This window comes from Desmodus rotundus, chromosome 12 (assembly GCF_022682495.2).
Source record: "Desmodus rotundus isolate HL8 chromosome 12, HLdesRot8A.1, whole genome shotgun sequence".
Taxonomy (NCBI): domain Eukaryota; kingdom Metazoa; phylum Chordata; class Mammalia; order Chiroptera; family Phyllostomidae; genus Desmodus; species Desmodus rotundus.
The window spans coordinates 92,072,518-92,085,265 of NC_071398.1; the positions used below are offsets into that span (position 1 = coordinate 92,072,518).

At 55.1% G+C, this 12,748-nt stretch overlaps 1 protein-coding gene across 1 annotated transcript in view; it reads right to left on the reverse strand.

Annotated features, from left to right (window-relative positions):
- The window catches only part of LHX4 (LIM homeobox 4), a 40,101-nt gene extending 38,436 nt beyond the window's left edge, over window positions 1-1,665 (reverse strand). The window contains exon 1 of the mRNA XM_053915501.1: window positions 1,461-1,665. Within this exon, the coding sequence (XP_053771476.1) occupies window positions 1,461-1,536 (76 nt within the window). The 5' untranslated portion in view covers window positions 1,537-1,665. The remainder of the gene's footprint in view (window positions 1-1,460) is intronic.
- Window positions 1,666-12,748: the final 11,083 nt, after the last annotated feature.

Sequence of the window (12,748 nt, forward strand, 5' to 3'; positions counted from 1 at the left end):
CCACTCCCTCCCTGCCGGGGGTGGGGTGGGGACAGTCAGGGAGGCGGAGAATGCCCAAGGCTTTCTATAGACAACACCTTAGTCAGCAAACTTCCCACGACACCGCGCAGACGTGGAACTGTTTGTCAACAGTTGACAGAATTAGGCACAAAGGATAACTGTAGGATACAGAAAAAACAAACAAAAAAATACCCTAAATAGGTTTGGGTGAAGCTAAGCTCTTCTAGCCCCTTCTCAGAAACTTCCCAGGAAGCCCCCAAACACACCCAGGCTGCCCTTTGAGGTTTGGCGGGGACAGAAACCCTGCCACGGAGACCCGAGGCGCAGGAGGGCGCGCTCGTGCGCCCCAGTTCATAGGTAGGCAGCATCCTTGGGTGAGCCGATCCTTACTGAAAACAAACCTCCAGGACGCAGCTACCGCTCTTTTAAAGAAGTCGCGGGCAGAAGCACAGCCACTTGGCAAGCAGTGAAAGAACCCTTCGTCTCTCCACGGAGCCCCCGGGAGTCCCGAAGAGCCCGCCAACCTGCGGGGCAGGACCCGCGTTCCGACTTCCTTATAGATTCTCCACCGCGGACTCCCCGGTTCGGGAGTGGGGGACAGAGACAGATTTCCTCCGGGAAAATCCCTGCGCGCGCACACCTATAGAGACGCAGACCTGAGACAAACAAGCCCAGAGATCCCGCCGCCTCGCTAATTTCGGGCGCGGGAAAGCCAGCCATAGGGCGAGCACAGCACCTACACACCCTGGTCTCTCTCCCTCTGAGCCCGAGACTTCCCGAGAGCCTGCCCTCGCGTGCACAAAGGCTGTTTCCTGAGTTCACAACTTCGTCCTCGTGCTTCCCCCTCCTCCGCATTCCTTGGTAGGTAAACATGGGGAGGGGACTGCCTCTCTAGTAGCAGGCAGCGCAGGCGGCGGGCGCCGCGAGCAGCAGCCGCCGCGGACGCACCAGGCGCGCGCGCTCTGCGCACGGGAACAGAACGGGTGGTCTGGGCTTCAGTGCTGCCAGCCCCTGCGGGCGGGGGACACGCTCTCCAACTTTCCGCCAGCTAGGGTTAAGTTGCTGTAGCTGTACTGGAATCTTTGTAGCCCCCGGGGAGGAGGGGATGATTTGGGGAGAACACCCCAGCCGTCAGGCCTGCCCTGCAGCTTGTTCCCTTGGTGTCCCCAAACAGCACTCTCCCCAACGGTCCTAGAAAAGCCATGGGCTGGCGATGCGGGGTTGGGTATCCTCGGCTCGCCCCCAGTATGATTGGGAGGCTTTCACTTTCGGCCCCCAAAGCCAAGAGCCAGGCCCTTCGCCCCTGCCCTGTGACCGCCTCTGCGCCCGGGCCGCCGGCCCCTCACCCCGCCCGGCCCCTTTGGTCCAGGCTTCCAGCAGCGCCCGGCCCGCCCCGCACCGGCCAGGGCCGCCGGCTGTCTTGTTATTAAATTAAATCAGTGAGAACGGGGGCGTCTTACGTTGCATCGGCACACCGAGCATCTCCGGGAGCCCCTTGACGGCCCCCTCCGCGGAGACAGCGGCGCTCTGCATCATCTCGGAGCGAGAGCCAGCGAGTCGCAGTCTACGGAGATCTCTCGCTCTCTCGCTCAAGCTGGATTCAGAAATTTGAAAATGATAATAAAAAACCCCACCAGGCCGCCGAAGTCACGGTGGAAGCTGGACCCTCCGCCTCTCCGGGAGGATTCCACAGGCTGGCTGGCCCCCTCCCCCCGCCAGTCCTCAGTCTGTTTCAAATCCCTTTGATCTCGCTCTCCCGGGTTGGTGCACATCCCGGTTGAGACGCTGTTGCTGCAGCCCTGGCTTTTTTCCCCTCCTCCCTCCCCCGCCCGCTTCCCTCCCCCTCCCCCGCCACCCTTCGCGTGCCGGACGCTGGGGAGGCCGCGGTCACCCAGGCATTTGATTCATTCACACTGCAGGAACGGCCGTGACGTTGCTTTCCGCAGGGAGGCCCGCCCTTCAGCCAATCCCCCCGCCGGCGGCGAGCGGCGGACCCCGGTGGCAGTGAGGGTCCTAGCGCCCCAAATGGGGTCGCCCGTGCCGGAGGGCAGCGCCGCGTGGAGCGGGGAGGGGCCTGGCGGGCCGCCCCCCACCCCCACCCCCACCCCGGCTCCGGGCCGGGCGGCGCGCTCTCCGGTATAAATACTGCGGGCGGCCTTGACAGCGGCAGCAGGTGGTCCGGCGCTGAGGGCCGCCGGGTTTCCGCGGGTCCTCGGGGGGTTCAGGCTCCGGCCGCCGCTCGCGTCCTCCCCGCCCCTCCATTCGGACCCAGAGGCGGGGAAGGGCGGGGCAGACCCTCCGGCGGCCAGGGCTGCACCGCGCAGTCTTCTGCTCGCGCGCTCTCGGTCCCGGGCTTCTCTCCGCCGGACCGAGCGCGCTCCTTAATCAGATGACTCCATCCTCCTCCTCCTCCTCTCTGGCCCATTCCTTTGCGGCCGTCGCTCCCCAGCCCTTGCTCTCTCTCCGCCGCGTCTGGCTCAGGGTGGGCCAGGACAGCCGGCCCTCCTGCCGGAGCGCGCGAGTCACGCAGCGGGCGGCGGCGGGCCGGAGAAGGCGGCCAGGGACCGCGCGCGGAGGCGGCGGGGCGCGGGCCCACGGTGCGCGCCCCCTTACGCCGGGGCCTGCAGTCGTCTCTCCCCTCTTTCTCCGCCCCGTTGGAGCCCCGCGCCTTTGGGCGGTGGCGGGGCCTCCCAGGTCGCTCTGCCCTCGTCGGCTTAGCTCCGTCCTGCCCTCGGTCCCCGGAGACCGCTCTGCGTCGCCCGCCGCAACCGCGGGCGCTTTGAACAATTCTCGACCTCGTGCGTGCAAGGCGGCAGCGTGCACACGGACACCCGGGCGTGTGTTGCTTATTGTAATTACAAGACACATATAAACGCTTACATTCTCAACGCAAGGTCCTGGAGGGAATAAAACAGAAAGCCCACTGCTCGAGCAGGTCTCCGTGGAGGTTCTCCAACGTTTGATCAGATACTCTCAGCCGGCTGACTGCACGCCCGGGAAACCCAACTCCGCTGCCGCAGGACGCAGCGGCCCTCCGGATCCAGCGCTCGCGACACCCCCTTCTGAGTTTCGTTCCAGCGGCGCAGACAGACGTGTCCTCCCAGCCTAGTGGGGTCCAGCTAGAGTGGGAAGGGAGGACTGTGTACCCTCTCCAGCCTTCCAGCACGTCCCCTGCTTCCCTCCCCCACCGTGTGGTCTCCAAACAGGGGACACCAGGATTGGAGAGGGACAAGCATGGGGGTGCGGGGAGACAGCGTGACCGGCTGCGCTTAGCATTTGTCTGCAATGAGGTCACAGTGATTTCCGTGTCTACTGGCACTGGCTTGGCACAATTTTTTCCCTGTTTACCTGCGAGGTGACTCCAGTCCCCAAGAAAAAGGGAAAGAACCCCGTGACATGTTTGTTCCGTGTTTACCCAAATATTTTCTTCGAAAGTAAAACTAGTCAACAAACACGAGGAAATGCCAACCTCTCTTAGCAATTAGAGGCAAGCAAAGCAAAACAACGCAATACTTACCTCACTTGTCTGTTAAATGACCCTCTGGGGGAAAAATCGTAGAATTCAGTACTAGTAAAGTTGCTTCGAAACTGGAATTCACAAATATTGCTGGTGTGCGTGTAAACTCTTAAATCCGTGTGAAAAGCAGTTGGGCAGCATGGGTCAAATCCATAACACTTTCATACCTTTAGCTCCTGTGATTCCACTTTTGAGTGTCTAGTACACAAAATAATGAAATGTGAGAATCATTGTTTCATACATAAAGATGTGTTTACAGCATTACGTTTTGGAGTAAAATAACCTATGTGCTCAACCAAATAAAAGATGTTTATGAAGTGTATTAACTTTTGCTTGGTAATATGTTATACAATTCTTGAAACTAATTATGAAATTTAGCAACACAGGAATGAAGACTAATTTTTAGTAAAAACAGGATGCAATATTGTATGATTATAAGTATGGAAAAATGTTAGCAATGATAATACACATTGTTGGCAAGGGTGTTTGGAAATTAGAAAACAATTTCCTGGTGGGAATGCAAAAAGGGACAACAATGTCTTCTGAAGGCATTTTGGCGATATGTTTGTAGCCTAAAATTTTGGCCCAATTCATATAGAAATTCATCTACAGAAAATATTCAAGAATATAAGGATGTAGTTTCAAGGATGCTCATAACATTTTTAAAAGGGAATAACCTACATATCCAACAATAGGGGATTATTAAATAACCTAGAGTAAATATGATGGAATGTTATGTTGTCATTACAAAATACAACAGAGGTTATTTAGTAATGTAGAAAAGTGTTTGAGATTTATAAGGAAGGGGGGGAAGAGAATATGTAGCAGTATGAATTTTAAGACAATTTTAAAAAGAGAAACAAATGGAAAAATATGCTAAACTATAAAAATGGGTATCTGTACAGTGGATATTTTTATTTCCTTCTTTCTGCTTTTTTCTTTCAGTTTCCTCAATAAACACACTATTTTATAAAACAGAAAAAGCTGTTCAAAAACATTGGGGGAAAAAATACAGAAAGGAAAGACCCCAAAATGCCATTCAAAGTATGTTAGTGTAAAAAGTATATTAGGGAGATATATTGTGGCATTTTCTTCTTTTTTCTCTTCTCCAGGTTTTCTGTAAAGTGGTTATATATTTTCAGTAATATTATTCAAACATAAAATATGTATATGCCGTGAAACGTAGAGCCTTGTGGTAATTACTTCTCCAATTTAGAATTAGATTTTTTAAAGACTCTGTGCAGCCCCTGCTCCCTTGGTAGGACCCTGCCAGGTCCTGCCCTCTTCTTGTTTATTGCCTGTCACTAGCCTGTCACTGGGGGAGGGGCAGCATTACTGCGGTGGGGACTCTCCCGTGCCCAGCCCTGATACAGGGGAGGTCACTGTCACTTCTACCCAGGGGCAGAAGAGCCCTGGGAGGTCCACTTGGCCCTCATTCCTGGCGCTTGTGGTCAGCAGCTCAGGTGATAGAGGCCCTTGCCACCTTCCAAGACTTTTCTAGAGGCACCTGCTTCCTGGCGTGAGCTGGGTCCCCTTCCCAACGTCTTCCAAATGTCCACACCTGCCAAGGCATTTCATGTCCCTCTCGGAGCCTCTGCTTTGCTCTCTTAACGATGAAACCCCAATAAAAAAGCTTCCTTAAATAGATTTTTAGTGCCTATCGCTGCTGATAGTGATAATAATAACAATAAAGCCTACTTGGTAATAAAAGCAACCAACAGTCCCTGAAAGTTGGAAACAGTGCCAGGCCCCCAGGTAGGTGCTTCCACCTGCACAATTCTATCTATTCCTCACAACAGGTCAGTAAGTGGTGGTGTTTATACCTCCTGGGTGGATGCTAACACTGAGGCCAACAGGGGCTAAGCTGGTCTCTACCCCCAGAGAAGGAGGAATGGCTGAAACCCTCAGGTAGACCTTCGGGAGGATTTGTTTGGACTGAAACCTCTGAGCTGACTCATTGGGGCTTTTCTCATAGAAGGCCACCCAGGGTTCAAAGCTGACCTCAGACCTATGCCTGCTGCCTATGGCTTGGTTGGAGGGTGGGCACGAGAGGGTGGCCCCCAGGTCTCAGTTCAGTCAAGACAGCCGGTCAGTAAGTCAGTGAGAGGATCCAGGACTTTCCAGATGTTTCTGGGAGCCAAACCCAAAGTGCCGGTGGATCCAATTCTGAGGGAAGAATCTCCAGAAACTCAATTTAGAAAAATGATGATAGCTTGCGTTTGTCTAGCACTTCACATTTTTCAAAGTTCTCCCCCATATTTTAGCTCGTTGGATCTTCACAATCACGCCTGGGCTTGGTGTGGTTATCAGGACATAGGAAGGTTAAGTGGTTACCTAAGGTCACACTGCTAATAAGTAGCAGAGCCAACTGGAAATTCAGTCCAGCCTTTGACTCCCAGTCTGGTGCCCTTTCCACCACACACAGCACACTTGTGAGCCTTTGAACCCTTCCATTCTAGGAGCTTCACCGAGTGGGCGAGTTTCCCCTCAGATGCCCGCAATCGCAAGACCCGGCCTTTCTCCACCCCCGGGGGGAGCAAACCCACCGCCCCTGCTCCCTGTCACCCTATCTCCAGTCATCTCCTCCTTGTCCTGTTCCTCTCCAACCCTCTTTTATCATTTGCATTTTGAAACTGTTTCCTTAATTATTCTCCTGCTGTTGCAAACCTGCTCTCCCTGTCTCTGTGGCATCCTTTGATTTATCTCTGTCTGGATAACAGCTCCCCGATTCTCCTTGGGGAATTCAATTTTCATTCATTTTTCTGCTGGGCTAGATTGATATAGACCCTCTGCCCCGGTCCATATTACTCATCCCAGCAGAGAGAGCCAGGGAGACCAACCCTCAGCCCAGCCCCTGGGGAGCCGCTGTCTTGTTCAGGGAGCCACACGGAGTTCTCCAATAAAAGGACAGGGGCCTTTGCTCCTCTCCATCTGTCCACCCAGTCCTTCCAGTCATTTGTCACAGGTCCCTTTCGTGGGCCCACCACTTTGTCATTTGTCTCCTTCTCTTCCCAGAACCTTGCAGGGGTCTCCCCCACCCCCACGATGCGAATCACAAGGCAGTTGCTGCTCATCTTAAACCTGCCCTGTGTCCTTGACACGGGGGTTGAGGGGACATGGAAAAGAGATGGAGCCCCGTGTGTGGGCATCGAACCCTCAAGAGAAGATTCTGAGTCAGGAAGTGGCTGAGAAAGGGAATCAGAGAAGGGCGCTGGGACCCTCGGAGAAGAGGGGACGTGACAAGAGATGGCGCATGTGGCCAGCCCTGCCCGAAGGGCCCCAGGTGTATGAACTCACTTAATCCTCACCAAGCCTTCCAGGCAAGTACTGTTACTATCCCCCTTTTACAGACCAGGAAACTGAGGCACAGAGCGGTCAGGCGACGTGCCCAATGTTGCACAGGTAGTAAGCAGTGGAACCAGGGTGTGGTCACAGGTAGTTGGGCTCCACCTTTGCCGGCACCACCAGCATCATCAAACAGCTCTTGTTTGAAGGTTCCTGGGCATGGCCAGGTGGTAGATCCATGCAGAGGACATGACTGGGCAAGGCCAAGTCCTCTGAGGTCCCTCTGTGCAGCTGCCACATCCCATGACCTGTGTGCGTGGGGAGCTGGAGAATGAATTGGGGAATTTGGTCTTGTTCTAATCTCAGGGTTTGTTCTTTTTGTTTCCCATTCAAAATCTAGAATATCTTAGGTCATTCCTTAAGTCATGCACTTATTGACCATCTTTTACATGCCAGCTCCTTGCCAGACCCTCGAAGACAAGGGCCTGGAGGGCCAAGCACAGACCGTCCACAGCTCCCTTCACTCCAGGACTCCCAGCATTCCCGTGAAATAGTGTCAGCAAAACTCCCCAGGTGCATCTGCCTTCCCCCTGCTGATGGGAGTCGAAGAACGGGTCACCGAACATTTGGGTCCTGGGCTCAGAGTACTTGCGTTCAAATCTCCACTTGGATACATCCTAGTTGGGGTAACCTTTGGCAGCTTCTTTACTTTGCCTTCTCACTGGCTAAATGGCATAAAAATAGTACATCCTCTCCTCATAGACGGTCCTCAGAAGCACCTAGAAAGATTTTCCCCGGAAACGTTGGCTGGCATCATTATTATCCCCCCTCTGTAATATTTTGCCTGTTTCCCTTTTTCTTGTTTTGTTTTTATGGAAGAAACCAGGGACAAGAATCTCTCTTGGATGTTTTCAAGTAAAGACTAGAACTTGGGAGCTCTTGGCTCCTAAAAACGTTCATTGGGAAAGACAGAAGCCCATGATCCCTGGGGTCCAGCTGGGAGGGGGTTTCCCTGAAAAGAACCTTCTGGCATTGAGTCAGCCGCCCCCCCAACTGCAGGGCTCAAACCCTAACACCTGGGGCGAGCTCCTCAATCTTATCAACTTCGTTTTTCTCATCTGTAAAATGGGGATAAAGCTCCCGCCGTTACAGAATGCTTGTTGCACTAGAGATAATGTGTCTAAACCCCAGAGCACAGCATTCAACCCACAGAAGACGCTCAGATGTCACTCTGGCACTTGTTAGTAACTGTTACTTGCAGCCCTAATGGGACGACTTAGTTCCTTCCTCCTGCTTTCCCAAACAGCCTCCACCTCACACCAAGATACTCAGTTCTGGCCTCTCTTCAGACACAACACTGCCCACACAACCTGCAATTGTGCTCTTTGTTTTTGTTTTCAAAGTTGACTTACTGTGCAAGTTTGTTTAACAAAAGAACTTGGACGCCAGAGGCTGCTTGGCTGCCGCCCTTTCTCCCTTCCCTCCCTTCTCCCTTCAGTCTGCAAGGCGCAGAGGCCTCCCTGTCCAAGACTGATCTTGGGAACCAGCCTTTTCCTAGCGCTTTGCACTTGGCTAAGGGCCTTCTCCAACCTTGGCTTGCCCACACCTCCCACGGGGGGTAGAGCACATGATTTGACGACCACATTGCAGATGAGGAAACAAGGCAGGAAGGTGGACCTCAGTCCCGGAGCCCCCAGCAAGGAGGCTACGGGTGAGGAAAGGCATGGGAAGTCCTGCCCAGCTCCATGTAAAAACAGAGACAGGTATGGGGCTAATTTATTTAAAAAACCATCATCCTTTGGCAAAAGATTTTTTTACTGGAGGAGCTTAACTCAGCAGCTTCCTCACAGGAACTGACTTCCAACCAAAAGGTGTGGATGTGCTAGATGGGGACAGAGGTGACAGGAGGAAGGCCCTGCCCTGGAGGTTCATGTGGCGAAAAGTGAGGCAGAGGTCACACTCCTGACTCTGGGACCAGATGGGCTCCAGTGTCTGGCCAGCCTGTGACCCCCCGTGAGCCTCTGCGTGCAGATTTGTGGAGCAGGGAGAGGAACGGTGCTGCCCGAGAGTATTGTCACAGGAGGCCAGCCCCTGTGAGCGCAGGGCCTGGCGCAGGGAGGACCCCACACGTCACCTCTCTTCAGTGTGTAAGGACAGGGAACGCAGCACCTTTCACATCTCTTCACAGCCCTGGCTCACCATGAGGGGCTTGTCCCTGGTCACCAAATTTCTGCTTGAAAACATCGGCCCACAGAGAAGGGACCGGGACTCTGTGGCTATGGCCACTTTGGAGGGTCGAGGAAGGGACGCTCCGGCCTCTGTCCTCCTGTTCACTGGGGACGACACTCAGATCGTTCTCCTGAGAAGGGCCCGTGTGCCGTCCACTACGGAGAGCTCCCTGGGCAGACGCCTGTGGCTGTCCCTGCGGTTCCCCGGCCCACCCACAGTGCTGCGCCAACCCACAGCCCCACGGCGCGTGCACCTGGGCGTGCGCAGAAACACAGACTCTGACCCAGCAGGTCGGCGCCCTCGCGGCTGCCAGGCTAACAAGTCGCCAGGCGACAGCGATGCTGCTGGCCTGGGGGCCGCACGGCGTGTGCGGATGCTCTTGGCCTTCGCGGGCGGACACAGTAGCCGCTAGGCACGGGTGGCTACTGGGCACCGAAATGGGGCCGATCAGAAACGAGACGCGCTAGAAACACAAATCACATGTTAGGTTTTGAAGACTTGGTACAAAGGAAAGGATGGAAAATATCTCAAAGATTTTTACAACTTCCGTTACATGTTGGAATGATGATATTTTGGGTATGTTGGGTTAAATAAAATCCATTATTAACTTCACGTTTTTCCCATGTTAGCATGGCTACCGGGAAATTTTACATGACGCAAGGGGCTGGCGTTACACTTCTGCTGGACAGCGCTGTTCTGGGGCGTGCTGACCCGCATGCGTGCGCATTCACACACGTGGACACAGGTCCCTTTCCTTCCCAGCATCCCGCACAGCTTCTGCCACATAGTAAGGGACTAAATAAGCATTTGCTGAGTGAATGAGGGAAGGATGCTCCCACATGTGGCCCCGTGAGGGATGCACCCCCATGCTGATGAAGAGACCTCAGCTGCATGAGACAGCGCCAGACGCACGCAGAGCAGGTGGCTGTGCCTGAAGAACGACCATCTCCCCCTGGCAGTTGACCCTGACCTGCCACCCATCCATTCTCCCTCACACTCAGCCCCGCCCTCTGCTCTTTTCAAGGCTTTGATGGCCAAGAAAAAGGAATTCTGGTGCTCCTTCCCCAGGCACGGCCAGATAAAGGGGACAGTCAGGGGGACTGTGTGAAGTCCAGGGACCACTCTGTGCCCCATAGCCTTCCTGCCTTCCTCAAAGGCCACCTCAGCTAACCCCAGGGGGGACCGCCCCTTTTCTCTGCTCCCCTTCCCCAGGGCTTTTTTTGTGGCCCTTGCCCTGTTCCTGCTGGGGGTGGGTGGGGGGTAGGGGGGAGCTCATGATCGGCACAGACTAGGCCTGATCCTGCACTGATCTCCCTGAGCCCTAGTCACAGCTGGAAAGGGGCTCAGAGGCGAGAGGGAAAGCAGTTTCTAAAGATGCTCCCCCTCTTCCACCTGGAAATTGGCAGGGATGGAGAAAGGACAACCCAGAGCCCAGACCCCAGCCAGGTCCCCACATCCTCCCATAGTCCCAAGGACCAGGGTCAGGTTTCAGGGCACCGCTGTCTGGAACCTGGGAGTAGGCGCTCGTGAAGGGACACTGAGCTCCAGCAGAGGCTCTGGGGAGCCAGGAGGGGCCTTAAGGTGCTCAGGAGCTGGGAGCTGGGCTCTGTTCTAAACCACCAGGCTCTGAGCTGATACACCCCCTCCACTGGGCCCCAAGTACGGGTACACGTGGACCCCACTTCCGTATCTCCCTCACTCTCCTCCTGACTATTCCCCCCAAGCCGCGGACACTGAGCAGGACAAAGAGAATTCTCGAAGCAAGTGAACTTACCAGAGGTCAGGGGAGGGATCTGCCTTCATGGCGAGGAGGTGGAGGCTGCAACGGCTGTTGTACTCGAGTGCAGGTGGCTCTATGGGGAAGTCAGAGCCTGTCTGTCCTGTCCAGGGTGGGAGCCGGGGCGGGGGCACGGCAGAGGCCGGGGGCTGCTCCGAAGGAAGAGGATGGGGACACAGCCCAGAGGAGGCCCCTCTCCTCTTTGCTCTGAGAGAAGGTGCTCTGCTCCCCCTTGGAAGCTGGGGAAATGAGGGTCTGTCTGGGGGAGGGGAGCAGAGGGGCTGGAGACCGCCTCAGAGAAAATTAAATTGCACTTGAGGGCAAATTCTATTAGGGAATAGAGCCTGTCTCTCAACAGCCTGCGTCCATTTAGGTGATTAGCTCAGCCCAGCACCTCCACCCCGAGCCTGGCGAGCTCTGTCCCTCGGCTGGGGGAGCCCGGCTTGTTGCCTCTGGGGGCTTCTGCTCCCTTCTCCTGGCCCCCAGCCTGCCCTGGGGGGGACCCTTATCTGGCCACTCACAGCCTCCAGGCTCTTCAAAAGTGACTAGGAGGGCATGAGGGCCCCACTGTTCACAGAGACAGGGATTTACCCTGCTTAACTCTGGGGCGGGGTGAGGGGGTCAGAGGTCAGATACGGGAGAGACCAGCAGTCACAGGGTGGTCAGCTAGCTGGCTGGAAGACAGGAAGGCTCCGGGTAGGTGGAGAAGTGAGAAGAGACAAGGGGACCCAGTGAGTGAAAAGGCAAAAATAAAAGCGAGGAGATGGGCAAGGGGCAGGGTTTGAGTCAGCATCCTTTGACACCAGGAAGTAGGTACAGAAAAATACGAGTGGCTGACATTTGGAGAATATCAAAGGTCACGATAAACTAATATAATGTAACGCTAAGTGGTAACAGATTCATGTGTAAGCCGGGCACAGTGGTCATAACAGGGGCCTTACGGGGCTCTCGTGCTGCTGAATGCTCACAGTAAGAGTTCCATGCGTGGGGGGCGGTATTAACAGCTATTGGTTGTCTGTTTGCACAGTCACGCTGTGCCCGGGCTTTGGCAGGAGGGTCTAGGTGTGAGGCCCTCCACCCACCAGTCCCCTATGTCCCAGCACCACCAGCACCCAGGATCCCAGATACACAGGCCAGTCTCAACCTCTGGACTCCCCTCTGGGCCCTGTGGGCCACCTGCTCCATGAAGAGATGCTCCTTCCTTTTTTTCATGGTGACCAGAGTTTGTTTGGTTGCCTTCTGTTTCCAGCTATAAAATTACTTCATTTGCTTAACACAACTCTTTAGACACCTGAGGAGAGCAGGCCCCAGTTTCCAGAATAAGGAGAAACACCCAAGGACAGGCAACAGAAAATGAGTTCTGGGAACACAGAATGGTGTGTAAAGCACGTTGCTGACCCACCACCTGAGTGTTCTAGTGCAGGGGGCCTTCCTCTCTCTCAGGCTCTTCTCCAGCCCACCAAGCACTCTGGCGACACAGAGTTCAGCCCCAGTGAGCTTAACCTTGGAACCAAGGGTTAAACAGAGGTTTTCCTGGCTGGCGTAGCTGCCTTAGCCCAAAGAGCAAGGGATTTGTGCTCTGTGGGGTAGGGCGGAAGACCGGATAATCAGAAAGAGAGGATGCCGAGGGAGGGAAAGAGAAAGGAGTGTGGTGTGCTGGGGACAGGGAGCTTCCCGTCCCCAGGCTGTGTGCTCGTTAGTCGTGGTGTCTGTTGTGGCTGGAGAAGCCCAGGGTCTCCTCTGCAGGGCTGCTCCGACCTGAGGTGGGCTCCAGGGGGTCTGCCCAGCCCCCCGGCCCCCAGCCCAACCATCAGGGCTCAGGGTTAGCATCTGACGGTAGTTGGCAAGTACTGGGAGCAGGCTGGTGTCACAGGTGACCTGCCCTCTACCCCGCCACTGAGGGCTCCTCGAGTCTGCCAGGGTCCGGGCTTCCTGGCCTC